Genomic DNA, 21846 nt, shown 5'->3' on the forward strand with positions numbered 1-21846 from the left:
GAGAGAGCTTCCTAAAGGTGCATGATCTTCTCGATGAAATAGGATTATAGTTCTTGGTGCTCAGTTCTGATGCAGCCTCTAAGTACTCAGAACTGATGTAGCAGTTTGTTACCCTGGATAGATCTTTGTGGTGGATTTTGGTAGCCTGCCTCTCCCTGCCCTGATGCCACAGTGGAAATAGGCAGAGGTTCACAATTTGGAGTCCCACTGATATAAAAAAGAACGGGCTGCTTGGTGGGCATTGTCTGCAGTGGCCTCATGTCTTTTGGAATTCCAGCAATCCCCAGCCTTGGTCTGAAACAGCCAGACTGAGATGATCTCCAAGGCACATTAACACCTCCTTTTGTGCAGGCTTTTGCAAAGGGGGGAGGGGTGGTGGAGAGCAGATTGGTAATTATTGGGGAGGGTGGGGGAGGAGCCCATGAGTTGCCTGGTTTTTTGGTGGGGTTTTTGGTTTAGGGCCTTCTTTTTCAATTTGAGATATTTACTCCCATTCTTAAACACATTGTATTAAAGACATTTTCTCCTAACATTTCCCAAATCAGTCCTCTGTGCATGATTTTAATAAGCACTTCCAATAAAGACAAGCTAGTCTGGATTCAACTTCCATTTGTCACCTCAGGTTGCTACCCAACTCCTGTGAGGCATCTGCTGTTTCACCTGCTGCAAGTAATTTCAAATCAAGATGCGTCTCTTACCGAATCTGACAACCCCACAGCTCTGCACTCACCCTCCTTTTGGTCAGCATCTTCTGATCATGCCTGGGCCCAATGTTCCTGTGTTTCTTCCACCTACAGCTGGATGGCACTAAGCCCTTGGTTAAAATTATTTCTTGTTACTGGATTCCATGGGCTCATTTTCCGAGGAATCTACTAGAACCCTCCCTTCTCCCTCCCCCCCCTTACATGCACACACACTCCCCTTTGGGAAGGCTTTCTGAAGGGTTATATGAGGAGTCATTCCATTACTTGCCAAGTGGGTGGAAAGGAGAGTAGGCCTGAGCGCCTTTCTCAGGTTAAATTAGCCAGTTGGAGTTTCCATTAAGAGGAGTGTTGGATCAGACTCCAGGATTTGTAAACTCTGTAGTTCGTAATAGAACATGCAGCACAATGCATTTAGGATTCAGCTAAAAAAAACACTAGCTCCAACAAGTCATGCAAGGATGTTTGTTGATAGGCTGCTGGTGCATGTCTTGGGTGCATTGTGAAGCAGCTTCTCAAATTGTAATATTAAGTAATAGACTAAATAGTTATCTACACACAGTAAATTGTTCCACTTTCACTATATTAGTATAGTCAAAGTAGTATACCCTCCACCGTCAGGGGGGAATGCAGTTGTGTCAGTATAAAGGTGCTTATATCAGTATAGCTTATTTCAATACATTTTTATCGATATAAATCCACCCTACGGGTTGTACCAGTAAAAAAATCACACCACTAACCAGAATAGCTATATTGGTGCAAAATCTTTCTATAGACCAGGCCTAAGTAATGGCTTTTGTGATAATGCTTGGAATTGTTATGGGTAAGCAAATTATTCTTGTGGATTCTCACTGGTTGTTTCAAATGACTCAAAGAATATGAAAGCTTTGTATAAAATTTTCATTAGTTGCAGGCTGGTATGGGGGAATGTTGGCATTAGTATCCGTTTACCCTGAATTATAGAAATGTACAGCTGGAAGGGACTTCAAGAAGTCATCTCATCTACACTCCTTTGTCCATCCCTCCACCCGTGCTAATGCAGGATTAAATAAATCTAGACCATCCCTGACAGATGTTTGTCTAACTGTTCTTAAAAACATCCGAGGGCAGAGATTCCACAACCTCCCTCAGCAGCCTATTCTGGTGCTTGGCTATCTTTATAGTTAGATAGGTTTGCCTATTAGCTGACCTGAATCTCCCTTGTTGCAAACCTATAAGACAATTACTTCTTGTCCTACCCTCAGAGGAAATGGATAACAATTGGTTACATTCATAAGTCTAATATTGTCTAATAGGACCATTCCTCATTGAATTCCTGCATCTTGTATCCCCCTTGAAGGATGGTCACTACCCAAGCACTCATTCAGATCAGACTTAGGTCTGCAGTGCCCTGCCTCAATTTCCCTCCTAGGACTCCAGATATACACAAGGGACATTCATGACTCCACTAACAGCCTTTTCTGGTGTCTGGTTTTATTAGATAAAGTTTAAAAATAAACATGAAGTCCTCCACCCCAGCTGTGAACTGGGCACAGCCCCTCCTCCCTGGGGCTATCTCTGAAAGGACAATTAAACTTCCAAGCTGGGCTTTCTACTCAGCCATGACTCACTTCCTCAGGGATGGCTGCAGAAGACTCTCTCTTCCTGCATCTTCACTCTGCAGTCCCCCTTTTGGCTGTCCATCGGCCTCTGTTTTTCTATACTCTTCCCCGCAGCCGGTTCAGTCACAGGACTGTCATTTAATTCCTTCTCTCCACTTGAGGAGGTAAATCAGCTGCATCACAGGTGGGCTGAGACCTATCTCCCTTTAAAAGGGCCAGCGACCTTGTGGCCTCACAATAGAAATTACAGACAGAATAAGACATTCGATCATATTGTCCTTTCCCCTTCCAACGTAAGATTGCTAGAGAGAGTATTGGGGCTTGCAGCCAACCAAGAACTCCCAAACTCTAATCCCACCACCATTGAGTTTCTGTGCAGCCTTTAGCAAGTCACTTTACCTCACTACCACAATTCTTCCCATTTAGAATATGGCGATACAAATTCTTGTCTACTCCACACAAGTGTTGTGAGGATTGGTGTTTTACAGGAAATGTATTAATATAATTTTCTATTAGTGTTAAATATTGTTTATTTCAGTGTATTCTTGAGTGCTTTATCCAGCTCAGGCACCTTTAAATGGAGGTTCCAGCATATTAATTTCACAGTTAGGAAATGTTTTCCACTGTCCTGCCTAGATTTTCTGTTGCTCATTTTCTATTACTTCTGCTTATGTCTCTTTAGCCACCTCAAACAATTTCTCTTCCTCTTGGGTATTTCAACACTTTAGATACCTGTAGGTCATCATATTCAGCTTTAGTCAGCACTTAGCCAACATTTTAGTTCTCATAATAGTTCCTCAAACTAGCTCCTTAACACTTTAGTTGCTGTTATCAGAGTTTCCTCTAATTTTTCAACATCTCTCTGGTGTTAAAGTGCCCAGAACTGAACACAGTATTCGAGATGGAGCCTGCTGTATGACATGGTACCCCTGTAGATAGCTCAAAAACACATTGGCCTTGGTGGCTTCTCTATTGCAAGCTCGTACCTAAATTACAATCCCAGGGTCTCTTTCAGTATAGCTGCTCTCTGAGTATGTGTCTTCTTTTTCATATTTAGGGCTTAGAATATTTCTTCCCTGACATATTGGAGTTCATTTTTCCATGGTGTTTCCATTTTATTCCCTGTCCTTTTCTTTGATGTCCATACGTCCATTTGTGTTATGTCCTTGTTCTCACCATGGTTTAAGACTTCTCCATTTTTAAAAATTTCTATTTCTTGTTGTTCCTTTTTGGAGTTATTGAAAAGATTTTAAATAAACCCAGCCCCTAATAATGATCTCTGTAGCAATGTATTAGATGTCCCCCCGAAAAATCTATAATAATATGTACTGAAGAATCATATAGTAACACTTGCTTTACTCAAGAAATACAGTCTAGGAGCCAGCACTCTTTCCACTAGTAGCTCTTAGTTTGTTTTTCTGCACAGCTCTTACAGCAGATTGATTAAATACAGATGCAATTTAGAACACTAATTGCAACATCTTTATTGTTCCAAAGCATTTCTTGCTAATAAAAAAAAGTAACTTACATTGATTGCAGCTTAGCCTACGTGTGGCCACTGTGAGATAATCATTAAGTTACTGTTTTAACATATTGTTCAAAGCACATATTTATTCTGCTGCCTGTTTTCTTTACTTCTGTGTTTAGTCCAGTTTTCAGTCCATGGGACAGTGTTCATCTGTTTTTATGTGAATTAATATTGAAAATAGGATATTGAGGATAAGTTATTGGGGTGCCTGACCAGAACACGGCAACAGTCGGGTGTGATCAGCAGGACAGAAGCTTTCACAGATCCAGACTAACACGGCTACCCCTCTGATACAGGACAGAATCTGTATAACTACAAGCCAGATAAGATCATGCAAGCTCAAAGAGCAACTTAACAATTTTTTCCCCAACCAGGGATGAACCCTGCCTTCCCTGAAGCATGTTCTTTTCTCTGCCTCTCCAAAAGCGCCTTCTTCTAGTCCTTCCCTTCACAGGTGTGCAGGGAGGAAAGGAAGCTAGGGTTAACCTCTCGTGTTCTGCACCCCGCACTCTTCCCAATAAGGCATATTTAACCTAACTAGTGTACAGATTGCCTCCAGTTTCCCCCTGGATAATTTTGTAATTCAAATAAAAAGTTGCCTTCCTATCTACATTTTTACAAAATCATCCCTTGCTGTGATATCTGAGAGTCTCTGATCAAAAAGTGAACACAATAATCTCTATCTTCCAGCCCTGCCAGCAGGAACAAGTGTAAAGTTATTGTGTTTTTCATTCTAATAGAAAAATTGATTTATTTTCATACTGTTTAATTGCGCATAGTTCCATTGTTCTGTAGGTGCCTTCAGTTGTTGTTTCTCAGTATTTGATGCATGATTTAATCAGGGATTGAAGTAGGAAGATCAATCCTGGCAATTACTTTCTAGTAAGTCTTTTTTTCTTTTGGAAGTTTGCTAATGTTTATTTTTTGTCCAGTCCTCTGGTACCATCCTTATTAGCTCCTTTTCAAAAATAATTTCTAGGCCAATCACCTGTACATACATTTGTTTCACAAACGCTAAATATTCTGTACACTATTTAAAACTTTTCTATATCCGATTCCTACCAGTAGCAATTTCAGCGAATTCCAGCAATTTAGTAAGGTTGGCTGGTTTAAGCCAGGGCCAGGCTTTTCCAAGTATCACCCCAATTTGATCCCTTAAAGAGTCTTAAGACTTTCCAACAATGGATTTCAAACTGACTAGGCTGTAGCTCTTAATGTGCCCAGGCTGCTTTTCCCCAGCAATAGCATTTCGTTACATTTTCCAGTTCCTAGGAATTTATCTTTAACTTATAAAAAGGTTGCTAAAGCGTCTCTAATTTCTTTCCCCATTTCCTGCAACACACTTGGATATGGGCTTTCTGTTTTATCCATTTTAAGGATCTCATGTTTTTATTAACTATTTCTGATCTTATCACCTGGTTTCCTAATTCTTCATAATCCATTCACAGTAATCAGATTCCTGATTAGGAAAATATCTTGTACATAGAGATGCAAAGTATGTGTTTAATATTTTCTTTGCCCTTATAGTTTCTTTCTGATTACCTTTAACATGCTAACTAAAGAAATTGCTTTTTTCCCCTTTATCTTTTGCCCTCTGCTAATTGTTTGTGTTAATTTAGATGATCTAGATTGAGCTAAGTGCAGCTGGATCCTCCAACTATACTTGGATTTTGCAAATTATTTTCTGATTATCAGTGGGATAAGGTTCTGTCCAATTCTCACATTTACAAAGCGTGGCTGATTTCCAATTTTTTTCTGGATGCCTCCTTACCTGTTGATTGAATCACATCCACGTTTGTATGCCAGTCACTTCTAAATGTGCAAAGAGATGCATAAGGCCCAATTGCACAAAGTCTGTGTGCACAGAACATATACTGAAATCAGTGGCAGTTCCTTGCATACAGAGCTTGAAGAGCTGGCTGTTTTAGCTGAATGACTAAATTCTACTCCAACTAAAAAGCTGATTTTTGTTGTGGGCAGCATTGGATATAGGAATTTTAGGTGAAGTGAGTGGTTGGTGTGCTCATTTGCACATCACTATCCATAGTCCCCTTTCAGTTCACATCTGGTTTATACCGTGGGCATAGTTTGGGGGAGATATGGGGATCGTTGCAGTCCTGGGCAGGCATGGAATTTGTAAACCCTCCCCACCCACATACACACACTTGGCCCCATTGGCCTGACTGGAGCTGCTCCCCCAAATATAAAAGTCAAACTACACCTATGGTTTATACTGTATTGTGGTTAATTGAATTGAGATAAAAACTGCACGGTCTGTGCATGTTTGTGCATGTGCATGTTGTGTGGCTTGTGTGTACTTGACCAGAATGAATGTAACATGCACTGTCACATTCTAGTAAATTTACAATTGGTTTTCTCTGATTCATTCTGTAGTCTCTCGCAATGCTTTTTTAATCATTTAAACTGTCACTTTATACATATCTGATGTAGTCATGATTATTATCCCCATGCAACTATCATTAATATATTACCAAAAGTAAATCCAAAATAGTATTGGCCAGTTACTCAACATGCTGTTCCCAGGAATGTACCTGCCTTAGCTCAGTGCACCTTGCTTTGGACTTTTGTAATTTGTATGCCAGATGGTATCAGTATCTTAACGTTCACATAATCAGTATGCTGGCATTTTTATGGAGCTCTTTGATTTGCATAAACATTTCCTGACGTTCCTTTGCCTTGCGTCCTGGAGAACTAACATTTGATCATGATCTTGTACCAGCGAGTATTGTTGCTTTCATCCCAGTCTACACCATTCTCTGCTGCAGTAGCTTCATATTCTCCTTTTCTTTTCTCAGAAATACTGTCCAGCCCCAGCAATAAGAGCTTCACCAAAGCTCCTGCTTTTCTGCTCCATCTAGTTTACCCTTTGCCATATTAGATGATGGGATCATAGCATCCTCACACAGTTCATTGATCCACTCAAGTTTCATGGGTGCACTGCAGATCATATTTGACTGTGAACATGTGGTAACACTAATAACTTTCTTGGCCATTTGTCCTCGAACATTAGTTTACAAAGCACTTGCTTTTATTATGCTCTTCTCTCAAAGCTTTGAGGCTTCCACTATACTGTATCTGCATGTATATTGTACGTTGCTCTCCCCTCCCTAAGCACAGCGGTATCCATACTTTCCCTGCACTCCATGTACACAGCATACTAGCTTCCCTTCTAAAGTAAAGGGTCTGCCACCATCTGTACCTTAATATACATCACATACTGCTCGCCCCACAGCTTTGCCCATTACATTGGGGAATGCTCATTTATTAGTGTTACTTTTCTGGGGGGGGTGAGGAGTGGTGTTCTGTATTTCTACCAGTGTACTGCTTGTCACTCGTGTTCTCATACAGACACAGGCCATGTCTACATCTAAAATTTTGCAGCGCTGGTTGTTACAGCTGTATTAGTACAGCTGTATAGGGCCAGCGCTGCAGAGTGGCCACACTTACAGCAACCAGCGCTGCAAGTGGTGTTAGATGTGGCCACACTGCAGCGCTGTTGGGCGGCTTCAAGGGGGGTTCCGGGAACGCGAGAGCAAACCGGGAAAGGAGACCAGCTTCGCCGCGGTTTGCTCTCGCGTTCCCGGAGCCACCCAGCAAACCGCAGGGAAGGAGACCTGCTTGCTCGGGGTTCCGGGAACGAGAGAGCAAACCGGGAAAGGAGACCAGCTTCGCCGCGGTTTGCTCTCGCGTTCCCCGAACCACCCTGCAAACCGCAGGGAAGGAGACCTGCTTGCTCGGGGTTCCGGGAACGAGAGAGCAAACCGGGAAAGGAGACCAGCTTCACCGCGGTTTGCTCTCGCGTTCCCGGAGCCACCCAGCAAACCGCAGGGAAGGAGACCTGCTTGCTCGGGGTTCCGGGAACGAGAGAGCAAACCGGGGAAGGAGACCAGCTTCGCCGCGGTTTGCTCTCGCGTTCCCGGAGCCACCCAGCAAACCGCAGGGAAGGAGACCTGCTTGCTCGGGGTTCCGGGAACGAGAGAGCAAACCGGGGAAGGAGACCAGCTTCGCCGCGGTTTGCTCTCGCGTTCCCGGAGCCACCCAGCAAACCGCAGGGAAGGAGACCTGCTTGCTCGGGGTTCCGGGAACGAGAGAGCAAACCGGGAAAGGAGACCAGCTTCGCCGCGGTTTGCTCTCGCGTTCCCAGAGCCACCCAGCAAACCGCAGGGAAGGAGACCTGCTTGCTCGGGGTTCCGGGAACGAGAGAGCAAACCGGGAAAGGAGACCAGCTTCGCCGCGGTTTGCTCTCGCGTTCCCCGAACCACCCTGCAAACCGCAGGGAAGGAGACCTGCTTGCTCGGGGTTCCGGGAACGAGAGAGCAAACCGGGAAAGGAGACCAGCTTCGCCGCGGTTTGCTCTCGCGTTCCCGGAGCCACCCAGCAAACCGCAGGGAAGGAGACCTGCTTGCTCAGGGTTCCGGGAACGAGAGAGCAAACCGGGAAAGGAGACCAGCTTGATTACCAGAGGCTTCCTCCTTCCACGGAGGTCAAGAAAAGCGCTGGTAAGTGTCTACATTGGATTACCAGCGCTGGATCACCAGCGCTGGATCCTCTACACCCGAGACAAAACGGGAGTACGGCCAGTGCTGCAAACAGGGAGTTGCAGCGCTGGTGGTGCCCTGCAGATGTGTACACCTTCAAAGTTGCAGCGCTGTAACTCCCTCACCAGCGCTGCAACTTTCTGATGTAGACAAGCCCACACACACACACGCACACATATGTATATACACGTTAACAGAGCGCATCTGAGAGAACCAGGTTAATCAGCACTCCCAAGCTGACTCTTTATATGTCCCTGGACTCAGCCGGCTGGGTCGAACAGCACCTCCCCATTGTCACCTTCCTATGCCATGGGTATCGCACTGGAATAGAGCACGCCCGAGCAGACTGGGTTGAGCAGCACTTCCAAGCTGCCACCCTCATATGTCCCTGGTTCAGCATGTACCTATCCCTACTTTCATGTTATAATTGCTCTGGTAGTAACCCACTTGATAGCAAACCCCACAGGATTTTTGGGCACTGCAAGGATCTTGTAGCTTGGGTACGAGGAGCGTTGCTGCAGAGCGAATGAGGAAACCAAAAAAAAACCACACACGAGTGGGAGGGGGAGACAGAGAGAAGCAACCAGTTTAATCATGACAGTTATTTATTGCCAGATAATAACCATAGGGGAGCCAAACAAAACAGTGATAATATTAAATCTAACTTAAATTTGATTATAAAAGTCAGATTTACAAAAGTATAACTGATTACACAAGTCAGGGTCAGAAAGCCATACAGAGAGAGAGATGGGTTCTCATCACTCCATGAAACTTGAATTGATCAGGGTCCCAGGTGGTGGTGATAGCTGCAGGCCTGGAGTGCTGGAGTCAGGCAGAGCCCCCACACGATCAGTCAGGAGAAGATGAAGTCCCAGTGGAACTGGTGCAGATTTTGGATCCAGACATCAGAACACTTCCTTGAGCATGGGGAGGGGGTTTTGTACAGAAACAACAATGATTCAAGGGAGAACACTAGATTTGTTTATAGGTAAACAAGGGAGTATACCAAAGTTGTTTTGTTCAGGTTAGACCATGGAAGCTGATCATTCCTGGCTCTGGGCGGTGTTCCTTTGAGAGAGCTCAAAATGCAATTGGGCATCTTCAGTATTTTGGATATCAAACAAAGATTCATTACTAGAATTGGCCTGATAACTATTGAGCTGGGTGTGTGCAGGCAGGTTCATTAACATCTGGAGCAGAGATCCCCCGTCATGCAGTGCTTCCCTGCTCTTCTGGTCCCAGAGTTCTGTGTGGTTCTTGCCTTGGAATCTCTGTTCTCTATTCTGTATGCCAATGAAGATGCCTCCTTCTCCCATCTTTGAGGCTAGGGGAGTTTCCTTAATCCTGTCACCCTTGTCTCAGGGGTTTAGGTGTGTCTCCCTCTGCCTTTTCATTGCTTTTTGTAAGTCTTTCTGCTGATGCAGATTTGGTTCAAACAGAAGCTGGGGGTGGAGGGAGGAAAGGTCTTTCATGAGTCAGACAGGCTGGGTACTGCACCCTGGTTCCCCAAGAACACAGAGCTGTTAGGTAACAATACCATCTATGAGAAACTGAAATGTTTAATTTTTCAACATGGCTGCTCCCCAAGCCCTTCTCCCCTTTGGTCCTAGGACAAACAAAAATGAATGTTTTTATATTTTTAATCATGAAAATAATACATTCCCTGATTTGGAGTGATTTCAGAGACAATGGTGAGACTGAAGAAATCAAAAACTGACTTCTTTGCAGCCTGTCTCCCACTTGTCTCTCTTGTCTTTGTTTTAGTCCAGTTATTTTCATAGCACTGGCACTAAAAGTCCTGTGATGGGGAAAGGCCTGAAACTCTTCTGGAGCAAAGGTCGTAACCTTAGGCCAAAAGCCAAGACTCCCCCCTAAACATTGGATGATTCATTTATTGTACCTGCTTATAATAAACTACCTGTGCACTACCAAATGTACCACATGATGATGATTCCCCTGAACTGTTACTAGCGGAGCTCACTGCAAAAGAAGCCACTTTCAGTTCCATATGATCTCTCCATAGTTTCTCTGCACTGCAAAGGCCATTTAATTTTGTCTCTAAAGCTCTGCCTAGACTAGGGATGTTAAAAAATCATCTTGGTTCTTTTGCACAGTGACCAGATGACAACATTATGCTGCAAACATCAGGATGTTTTGACACAATTAATGTGTTGCAGAGTGCAAATGTATACAGGAGCTACCACTTTTCTGGCTGTGTATGAGATTAATATTATAGCAAAGAAATGATTATCCACTGTCTATATGTTTGTTGTCTGCTTTGTAGGAATGGGGATTTTCACTTCAGAGAGAGTAATGAAAACTTGCTGAAGTGATTCTACAAACCATTATAAATGGTAAACACAAAATATAGGAAAGAGAGTTTATTGTTTTCTCTTTTAGGTACCAGAAGCCTGGCCAAGTATCTTAACCTCATTAATAGCTAAGTAAATATTATTTCAGTGGAGCAGGATTATTGGATAAGAGCGATCCTAGTTTATAAGGTCTATTATTCATAAAAAACTGAGTTCAAAGTACATTATTAAAGTTGTAAAGTCCAGCACTCAAAAGTTAGAAAACACCTTTTAAGATCCATGGGTCCTACCCATGGCTATCGCAACATGGGATGTACGTCATCCAGTGTACTAAATGCCCCAATAATAACTATGTGGGTGAAACCAGACAATCACTACACTCTCGAATGAACTCTCACAGGAAAATGAGAGAGGACAAAAACACTCTATAACCTGTGGGTGAATGCTTTTTACAAAACAATCACTCCATATCTGACCTCTCAGTCCTCCGTCCTAAGAGGAAATCTGTACAACACCTTAAGAAAATGAGTCTGGGAGCTTAAATTCACAACTTTGGTAGACACTGAAAATCATGCCTTAATAAGGACACTGGATTTATGGCTTATTATAGCAATCTGTAACTCACTAACCCCCTTTTTCCCCTATGACTACAGAGGTGTTAACTGGCCACTCTATCCTGAATGTTCTCTTACAGCATTTGTTAACTACTTATGCTACACAATCAATTCTACCTTGTATTGTGCTGTGACATTCTGGCCGTGTCTACACTACCACATATGTTGGCAAAACTTATGGTGCTGAGGGCTGTGAAAAAACATCCCCCTGAGCAACATAAATTTTGCTGGCATAAGTGGTAGTGTGAACAGCGCTATGTCAGCAGGAGAGCTGCGACCGCCGCTCGTTGGGGGAGGTTTAATTACGTAGACGGAAGAGCTCTCTCCCGTCGGCATAGAGTGGCTACACGAGAAATCTTACAGTGGCACAGCTGTTTTGTTACAGCTGTGCTGCTGTAAATTCTCTAGGGTAGACATAGCCTCTAAATACCTTTCCCAGACCTGAAGAGCTGTGTAGCCTGAAAGTGTGTCTCTTTCAGCGAAAGAAGATGGTCCAATAAAAGATATTACCTCACCCACCTTGTCTCTCTAATATCCTGGAACAACTCTGCAAACAAAGAGTTAATCAGAGCTTTGCCACCTGGTAATGGGGTGTACCAGGCACTTGCTGCCCCCTGCCAGAGAACCTGCTGCCTTGGTGCACCCCCCTGTAAGAAGTAGTCCCTTAAAAAGAAAAGGGCAGTGAGTTTGGCTCTCCAGGGGTTGCCCAGAATCCCAGGGTTAGCTGCTGGTGGAACCGGTAAGACTTGATCCACCAGCTGCTAGAAGGGCTGAGAGCTGACAGAGGCCAGGCAGGGCCCAGCAGGTCAGATAGAAAGGCCTGGCTGCTTCTATCAAATGGCAGTTCTGGGTGAAGCCAGGAGAGGGGACAACGTATTCTCCCTCTGCCTTAGCCCAAGAAGCCATGCTTGGCCAGAGCCTACTCCTGACTGTACTTTGTGTTTAGGTCAGTGAGAGACTTCTTTGATTCATTTTGTGAAGTGTCAGGCCCAGGCAGGCCATTCTGAGTTAGATATTAATTGGACACTGAGAAGTAGACAAGTTCACTTCAGAATACACCCACCAGGTCAGGTGAGCCAGTGATACACCCTTTTACCTTGAGCTATTTAGTCATCTCAGAGGGCTGCGCTAATAAAATCTGCTGCCAGAAGCCCTGGCTGCTCTTCCTTGCCTTTCTAGTGGGAAGAAGCATGTTCTAGCTATTATTCTAACTTCCTGGTGTTCCCCTAGAAGTAGGTGCATGATTTATAACTTCAATTTCATTTAAAATCTATTTTGAGTTACTGTTTTTTAAAAATAGTAAATGTACATCATCACAGTTAATTGTATATGAATAAATGTGTTTACAATACATAGGGTCTGTCCAATCCTGACTCCAGTGAGAGCAGAACTGGGTCCAGAGTCAAGCATCATATTGTAATGAACAAATTCATTTGTGTGTCTAGTGCTACCTTCTGCAGGACAGAATTAGAACTGCTCAACTGTGTCACTTCTTAAAGCTGGTCCGCCGCTTGTTCAGGGAAAGCCCCTGGCAGTCCGGACCAATTTGTTTACCTGCTGTGTCCACAGGTTTGGCTGATCGTGGCTCCCACTGGCCACGGTTTGCCACTCCAGGGCAATGGGGGCTGCGGGAAGGGCGGCCAGCGTGTTCCTCGGCCCACACCACTTCCCACAGCCCCCATTGGCCTGGAGCAGTGAGCTGCGGCCAGTGGGAGCTGCGATCGGCCGAACCTGCGGATGCAGCAGGTAAACAAATCGGCCTGGACCGCCAGGGGCTTTCCCTGAACAAGCAGCGGCCTGACTTTGAGAAGCACTGCCCTAAGCTACCAACAGCTAATGGAGAGTGCAAAGTGCAAGGCCTGCACTTTTGTAGAAGTAGGATCTGCAGGGCCAGCACTTCCATTTAGGCTACCTAGGCAGTCGCCTAGGGCACTAGGATTTGGGGGGGTGGCATTTTGCCACCCTCGCTGGCAATTCGGCGGCGGGGGGTCCTTCTGAGCTCCAGGTCTTCGGCGGCAATTCTGCGGTGGGTCCTTCACTCACTCTGGGACCCGCCGCCAAAGTGCCCCAAAGACTGGGAGCCACGGAAGGACCCCTCCACCACAGAATTGCTGCCAACGAGTGGGAGCACAGAAGGACCCCTGCCTAGGGTACCAAAAACCCTGGCGCCGCTCCTGTGGATCTGAGTTCTATACCTACTTGTGTGGCAAAGTTCTCTGCCACCGTAGTGCACAGCACAATGACTATTTGATGCCATAGGTGCCAAAAATTTGTTGCAGTAAATATAGGGCAGAATGAAAAGGAGACATTTTGGTTCTCCTGAGCTACTTTGATTTACACTAGCTGTGGATCTAACTTGGCAGATCTAACAGATTGCTGTATGAAAAATATTCCGTCACTGGATTCCAGGCATAAGGCCAGGTCTGCACTACAGACCTGTATAACAACACATTGATTTGAAATGGGTTTTGAAAAATCCACTCCCACAGCAACGTAGTTACACCAACCTAACCCTCTGTAAAAACAGCACTATGTCAGCAGGAGGGCATCTTCTGTCGACATAGCTACCGCCTTTTGGGGAGGCAGATTAACTACGCCAATGGGAGAAATTCATCTTCACTAAAGTGCTACAGCTGCACTGGTGCAGCGCTGTACATGAAGACAAGCCCTAATAAAACAAGTGTCTGGTGCCTATATTTTTCAGAGGGTTAGATTGACTGAAGTTGGTGGTAGATTTAAAAATGTTTAAATTGTTGTGATACACTTATAAATAAAACTGAGCTGTAACACTAATTTTTAAAAAATCATAAACTATAACTTATTCATATTCCTTAAACTATATCTCAGTTTGCTGAGTGCATAACACTAAGCAAGGGAAAGGAGAATTGAAGACATCTGTAGTTCTAAATCAATTATAGCCAATCTGAAAATATTTTTGAACTTCTAGCACTGGAAGGAAGTTTTTTTTAAATTGGAAATTACTCTGAGTGCCATAAAACCACCCTTTAAATAATTAAGTGTTCTTCTCTTGTGGAATGAAAAGAAAAATCTGATTCACATCCAACCAGCTCTATAAGTATTCTGCCACTGGACCCTTCTCAATTTGGTTTTAGCCAATAGCTGGACAGTTTCCTGGGGTAGAGAGGTGAACTTGCTCTTCAACTTCCTTCTTGCTTCATTCAGCTTTAAAAAGAGTGCACTTGTAAGGGAAGATGAGCTCAAGAGGGTGTCTTAGCAGGACATTTTGAATGTCTGAGGTTCAAGTGTATTAGGAAGTTGTGCAGTCATTGGTCCTAAGCCTTGATTTTTATAATGACATTCTGAAGAAAAAGGGCACTGGGTGCATGAGGAAATTGGTAGTGGGAAATGGAGACTTTAATCTCCAAGTCACCAGTCTGAAACTAGCTTGAGTCACCAGAGATCAAACCACATAATCATGTATTAACTGTTTCATGGTCTATGGGTTATAAATTGATGGTCTCTGCCAAGTTCCTAGTAGACTGATGTCAACATAACAAGAATTGCTATCACAAATGGCAATCTCAGCAGAGAGGCCAAGGGGTGAATGGGTAAGGAGAATGAGTCTAGAGGTGGTCCACACAGAACAAGACTGTGGGGAAACTTACACTGAGTTTGGGTCTATGTAAGTCTAAATAGAAGACTTCAGTCCTTCATTTGGGTCTAAATAGAAGATTTCAATCTCCGGTGCGGTCAGTCTGCTGTGGAACCATTGTCCAATTCTAAATATGCAGAAAAAATACATTCTGAAGGAATTGTCTCATTTAAAGCAGTACAAATATAGAGTGCAAGGCAAGATTAATACAAAGCAAAGACCAGGTGGAATGTGGGGCCTTAAATACCAAAACTGGGTTTGAAAACTGCCCTCCCAAGGACAACCCAGGCACCCTCAGGGCCACAGTAATCTCGTCATCTACTGCACTTTTGGAGGAAAATTGTATGTTGACTTTATGCCTGGACTTGTTTTAGCCATTGTGAAATATGTGCTGTAGCATGTCAAGTGATTCCTCAGGCTGCCTAGGAGTCTTCCATTCTGTATCCTCAGCGTAAGAATAACTATGAGATCACTGGCTATTAAATACTTGACATGATATCCCAAGGGATCCCTATTATACTGTAAGTACTGTGGTAATATTGTCAGTGCCCTTGGTAAGGCTGACAAAAGAGCTCAAATATTCTTTGAAGCATTTAGATGTGTGCGTGTTGGGAGGGGGGGAAGGTGGGAAGGTTCCACTTTGTTCATGCCTGTGGAGAAGTGCTGCAAAACTCAGTCCTCCTTCTTAAACAGTTCCTTTCATAATAACAATGTTTAATGCTTAGGTAGATCCTACATTTTCCCCAGAAGCCATCTAACAGGCTAGCTCCCTCTTCTGGGAACAGAGAGTGGGATGCTGCATGTTCTGACACTCTGTGGATAGGATGGGGGAGGGAGGGAGGTCTAGAATAGAGAATATGTGTAGAGCAGAGGGAGGAAGTTATTAGAAGACTTTTAGAGGATAAGCTGGCCTTTTGCATTTTGATGTGCTAGAATGTATGGTATAAACTTGTGGTGATTCTCATCATTTGATTTCAGATCTTCATTTTTTAAGTGTTTAGACCATGGTGTGTATACAGTGAGTGAACTCAGATATTTTGAAATGTCATAGGAAGTAAAATATAATTCCCAATTGAACCTCTATTTACAACAATGTTATTCTGTAAGGGAAAAAAATTACCTCAGTAGAACAGGAATCTTGTGACAGAGAATCCACTCTCAAGGGGTGGGATCTTTCTGTCTTACAAAATCTTGTCCTTATCCTAAGAGAAGCATCAACAACTGTGCTTCAGAGCAGAGCTCCTCTGCTGACCTACATAATCAACAAGACCAGATAGCTGTCATTATTCCCATTGATTCAGCAGATATGAAAGTCTGAGAGTGCCAAAGGAATGGAGAGGGGGACCAAGTCCTTCAATGGAAAACCCCGGGACTAGCCATTTTAAGAGGGAGCTCGGACCATGTTTGCACTGGCATAGTTTTGAAGTATGTTTCTGCTCCAGGCTTTGTTTGAATTAAGTAATTGAGGAAGTTGAATAAAAGCAGCCACTAGAACAGGAGTTGAGTTGTATAAGAACCTACCTGTTGTGTGCTATATTTGTTTTGCTGTGTAGACTCCTGCCTGCTCACAGTTCGAATCTATTCCAAGGAGTCTGTGCTGGACAAATTCTAAATACATATTATAATCAAAAATTCTCTATAACCTAAGTATCCTCCATCACAAGAAGTACTGCATGCCAGTACCTAATCACTGACAGCAACATACCATTTTTCTCTTAAACACAGACAACATTACTGTACTTTATCTATCAAAGGGCTTCCTCTTTGTTCTGCTAGGCTGCTGCTAATATATAATTAGGTCTGTGTGCGAACCACCTTATTTTTTGGATTTAAATGTCTGACAGCTGCAGAAGTGTCTGTAGATTTATACAATATTACACACACAAAATTACATTGAAATAACATCATTAAGGTTGCAAAGTTAAGCACTCAAAAGTTAGGAAATTGCAGAATTAAAGTTAGCTATGCAACCTTAATTTGTCTCCTTATGCATTGTGATATAGTCTCTAATTACATAATCACATACTGTTTTTTCCATAAGACCTATGCCTCATTCAGTGCACAGAATGGATGGTGCTAACTAAGGATCAGTTATTCAATAGTCTGTTTTCTCCTCATTGTTCAATGTGTGGCCCTAAGCCTTATTTACTGCATATAATTCAAACCATGCTCTAAAGACAGAAATATTAACTTCTTCATGGGATTACTATGACATCCATTGCTATAATGTCTGAGTGAGTGCTTCACAAACATTAACGAAATTATTTCAACAACACCCTTATGAGGTGAGAGGGTTGCATTATTATCCACATTTTACAGATGGGGAAATGAGGCACAGAAACATTAGAGTCAAAAGTATCCACTAATTTCTGGTTTAAGTGATTTGCCTAGCATCCAGTCTGTCCTTGTCCTGCTCTTGTCTCTTCCCCTCCCCAGGCTCCTTGGCCCAGTCCCATTCTTCTCACCTAGCTTGTCCAGTCTCCACTCTTGAGGCTTTTCATCCCACTCCTAGTCTCCTTGCCTAGTTAGTCCTAGTTCCCTCGCCCTCACTCCCACCTTGCCTCCTCAATCAACCTGTCTGTCAACCCCACTCTTGCCTCCAGTCACCAATCCCATGTTCCCCATTCCCAATCTGCCTCCCCAGGCTCCTCTTCCAATGTCAGTGCCCCCGAACCTCCCTTGACCCGGTCTTTGTCCAGTGTGTCTGTTCTTTCCCTACACCCTTCATCAAATTGCTCTCCCCTCCTTCTTCACCTCCTTCCTCCACCCGACTGGTTCTCAGTCCCAGTTTCCTTTGCCAGCTAGTCCCAGTCTCCCCCAACTCCTCATCTGAGCTCAGTCTCTCTCACGCACCTACTGGCTTCCCGTCCCCACGCCCCAACTTCCAGTTCAGTTTCCCTCCCCAACCATGCCAATCTCCAGTCCCAATCTCCTTGTGCAATCAATTCCCCCTCCCCTGTAGGTCCAGTTCTTGTCTCAAATGTCTTGCATTTGAATCGGGCAGATTCCTCCTCTGTGCTGTCTGGGCCCATCAGGGGAGCCATTGAGAGCACAGGAGAGAGTTTTCTTGCTCTCAGTTCAGGTGCCCAGATCAGGCACATCTTGCTGCAGCCCAGAACTGCAATTGCAGAGAAAATCCTCCTGAGCCCCAGGCCAGTGCAGGCCACAAGTAAAGAGGGGGAAATAAGATACACTTTGCCAGGACCCGGTTGGTCCAAGAGGCCCAGCCAGAAGGCCACAAGCCTATTATCATGAGAAAAAAATTCAAGTGACATTGTGGTTTAGCATTCCAAGGAAATAATAATCCACACAACAGCAACTTCCTTGGAACTCTTGAGTTACTAGCTCATTATGACAACATAAGTATTTCAAGACAGTGGTGCATTTAACATTTAAGAAAGATTTCTTGAATTCATAAACTTTCATCAAAAAACTGGAGAACAGACAGCCAATATGCAAACTGTGAGCATGAAATGACAAAACATTCCCCCTGATGAATGTAAAGGTTAAGGGTTTGATAATGGATCTCATATCTCAGGAAAATTAAAAGGCTTTCAGGTCTGCATTATGTCCAAAAATCATCTTGCTGTGTAGTTTCCTTGTGCTTTTCATTCATTTAATCTCATAGGAGTTAATGCTGCTGCTGCTGCATGTACTGAAACAGTAACATTTTTTGGCTGCGTGCAGGTATTTTTCATGTTTTTCAGTGCCAGTCCTGTTTGGTGGAAGATTGTATCAATTAAGCTACACTGGCCACTCCATTCTCAGTCAGACACATGACCGAGTGCATGTGCTGTCGCTGTCCATCCAATGGCAAGGCATCTCCCAAGTATTCTGGAGACGCTGGAATGTGCTCCTCAATTAAATTTGACACACAAAGCTCAATTAGAAGTGGAAGCACTGAAACAGACTTCAACTCATTTTCATGCCTTTTGTTGGCTGGCTGCTGGTATAAAGTTCTTTGAAGTATTGATGAGATAAACAAGATTTTACAAGCCTGAGGAATCTCTCTTGATTCAGTCAGCTCTCATCGCAGTTATTATTGAAGAATTAAAGCAACTTTGAGATCAGTGGCCCAAAGTTCTATTGGAAACATGCCTTGTGGCAGAAGCTATGGGAATTTTCCCACAATTACTGCAGAAAAGAGGTTGGAAATGGAAAAGATGTCATGAGACACCTGAATAATCATGTTCTATCACCTTTGAAGATGAAACAGTCTCTTTATTCAGAAGAAATGTGTTCTGTGCAACTTTGGACAATGTTATCTATGAGTTGGAGCACTAATTCAGAACAACCAATGACATTAGTTTTGCATTCCAGTCAGTCCTAAAATGTGTCACATTGGAGCCTGAGGAACTGGAAGAGGAATCCAAATGTCTAGTTCTCAAGTATCCTATGGATCTTTTGGAGAGCTTACTATAAGAAATCTTACATCTGAAAAAAAAATTCAAGTCTACTTTTGGAAAAGAACTTGAACTCTCACCACTTAGCTTACTTAATGAGATTTACAACAAACTACAGCCAATTTTCAGTTGTGTGCATAGTCCTATGAAAATATATATATATTTTTTGTTGCACATTGACAGTGGCAGAAGTTGGAAAACATTTCAACAAGCTGACACTCATCAAAAACTGCAGGTGATCTCCTTTCATGAAGGAACACTTAGATCATCTTGCTATTGTTTTGTCTATTGAGCGTGAACTCACAAGAAAAATTTACTTTAGTGAGGTCATTCATGATTTTGCAATGAAAAACCTCAGGCTTTATCACTTTACAACTTTATTTTTCTATCTATGCCTTTTCAGAAACAACATAAGCATTTTTCTTTGATTAATTAGTGTCTCAGTGGGGGACCATGTTATGAGTTTGCCCCAGGCCTGGTGAAATGTTAATTGGGCTTGGGCTAGCACACGCTCAGTGTGGATGAAATCTTTGTGGCATTTAGCTGCTAAAATCTAAGAATTCTTTACCGAGCATGTGCAAACTGTGATGTTCCAAAGGCTTATAACAGTCAAATTTTGGGTAGATTTTCAAAGGGATGGCTGAAAACACATCACTGACATCAAGGCCATGCTGTGCTAAATTTCAATTCCCTGTCTCAAAGCATAGGAGTGCTAGTCCTCTTCTAAAAAGGTCAGAATTTTTTCACATGGACAAAAGCATGTATTTTCCCCTAGCCTCATTTTCAGAAATGGTTGAACCATTTAGGCTGAAATATTCCAGAATAATTCAGCTTGAAGCAGACACTCGGCATTGAAAATTTCAGTCCAAACAGTTACTTTTAACTTTGTCAAATTGTAACTGAATTCCATATCTTATAATGGGAGATGATGAGCAACTTAGGATGTCTCTTTCCCCTGTATCTGTTCCTTTTCTCTAAGAGGAGCAAGTTCCTTTAAACTAATCCCTGTGCACTGAATTCGGAAGGCTTGGCATGCTGGTTTTTTTCCTCCAGCCTTTCAAATTCTTCTTGATTTCGCACATCTTGACTCCTCTCTTGAAATGTTTAGAAAATCTGTTAGACAGTTACGGCTTAGACGCTGTTAAGGTGTGAAATACCATCAGTGCTGATGAGCAAATCAGATTGAAGGATTAAATTCCTTAATGTTCATGTTAACAAAAAAGTGTTTAAGAAAATTAATGGATATGCAAAGCTCTGTCACTGGGACACTGCTGGTGTTTGCTATAATACCTTTAACACCAGCTTCACCTCTCTTCAGAAGGTAGCGAGTCTGCTCTCCCTACTAGTGTGAAAATTGCAGTTCAGACACTAAGGGTACATCTACACTGGAATAAAAGACCCACTGATTCAGCTGATTTGGGTTCATGGGGCTTGGGATGTGGGGTTAAAAATTGTGGTGTAGATGTTTGGGCTCAGGTTGGAGCCTAGGCTATGGGACCCTCCCTGTTCATAGGGTCCCAGAGCTCAGGCTCCAGCCTGAGCCTGAATATCTATGCAGCAATTTTACAGCCTGGGCCCTGTGAGCCCGGGTCAGCTGTGAGTGTTTAAGTGCTGTGTAGATGTACTCTTAAAGAGCATATTATTCAATGCTAAGCAAGGTACAGATTCTCCATTCAGATCTCCATCCGCATTAATGGGAGACGATCACATGGTCTCCAGTCAGGGCCGGAGCTACCATTTAGGCAACCTAGGCAATGGCCTAGGGCGCCAGAATTTTTGGGGGATGCTATTTTGCCAGGGGGGCAGCACGCAGGTTCAGTGGACCTACCGCAGTCATGCCTGCGGATGGTCCGCTGTTGGAAAGGCTCCGGTGGAGCTGCCGCAGTCATTTCAGCAGACGGTCCGCTGGTCTAAAGGCTCCGACAGACCTACCGCAGGCATGCCTGCGGCAGGTCCACCGGAGCCTTTAGACCAGCGGACCGCCCTTCTGCATCACTGAGGCAGCTCCACTGGAGCCTTTCCAGCAGCGGACCGTCCGCCGGCATGACTGCGGTAGGTTCACCGGACCCGCGGGGGGCGGCAAAATGGCTGTCCACCTAGGGCGTCAGAAACCCTGGCGCCGCTCCTGTCTCCAGTCCAACTCTCCTTGAAGTCTGTGAGTCTCTTTCCACTAACTTGAATGGGAGGTGGATCAGACTCATGTAAAGAGAGAAAAATACCTAAGCTAAATACTGCTATGCAGAGGAGACAGGAGCATTTTGCTCTTGATTTTGGTGTTATGCATTTTGGCTTCTGGAGACCTTTTTCTTTACTCAGTAAGTCAGTGGTGTGTTTTGGGTTCCCCCGCCCTTTTAAGTGAAAAGGGTTGCATTGGATATAATGAAGCCCTGTAGGCGGACTAATCACAATATTCCCTTTTCCATCCAGGCACTTCACACAAACTGTTATTTGTTTTAAATAACAGCACATCAATAATTATTCCTTTTCCCAACCTATCCCAACTACTTATTCTTTC

The 21846-nt window shown here is 43.6% G+C and overlaps 1 protein-coding gene across 4 annotated transcripts in view; it reads left to right on the top strand.

Moving 5' to 3' along the window:
• Nucleotides 1-21359: 21359 nt before the first annotated feature.
• GRHL2 (grainyhead like transcription factor 2) overlaps nt 21360-21846 on the top strand; it is a 144363-nt gene continuing 143876 nt past the window's right edge. For 2 of the 4 annotated variants that reach the window (XM_030553601.1, XM_030553602.1), the window contains exon 1: nt 21360-21383. In XM_030553601.1, the coding sequence (XP_030409461.1) occupies nt 21375-21383 (9 nt within the window). In that variant the 5' untranslated portion in view covers nt 21360-21374. Of the gene's footprint in view, nt 21384-21421; nt 21487-21574; nt 21647-21846 lie in introns of those variants that run through there. The other 2 variants (XM_030553604.1, XM_030553605.1) reach the window with 2 other exon arrangements.

This window comes from Gopherus evgoodei, chromosome 2, assembly GCF_007399415.2.
Source record: "Gopherus evgoodei ecotype Sinaloan lineage chromosome 2, rGopEvg1_v1.p, whole genome shotgun sequence".
In the NCBI taxonomy this organism is placed as follows: Eukaryota; Metazoa; Chordata; order Testudines; family Testudinidae; genus Gopherus; species Gopherus evgoodei.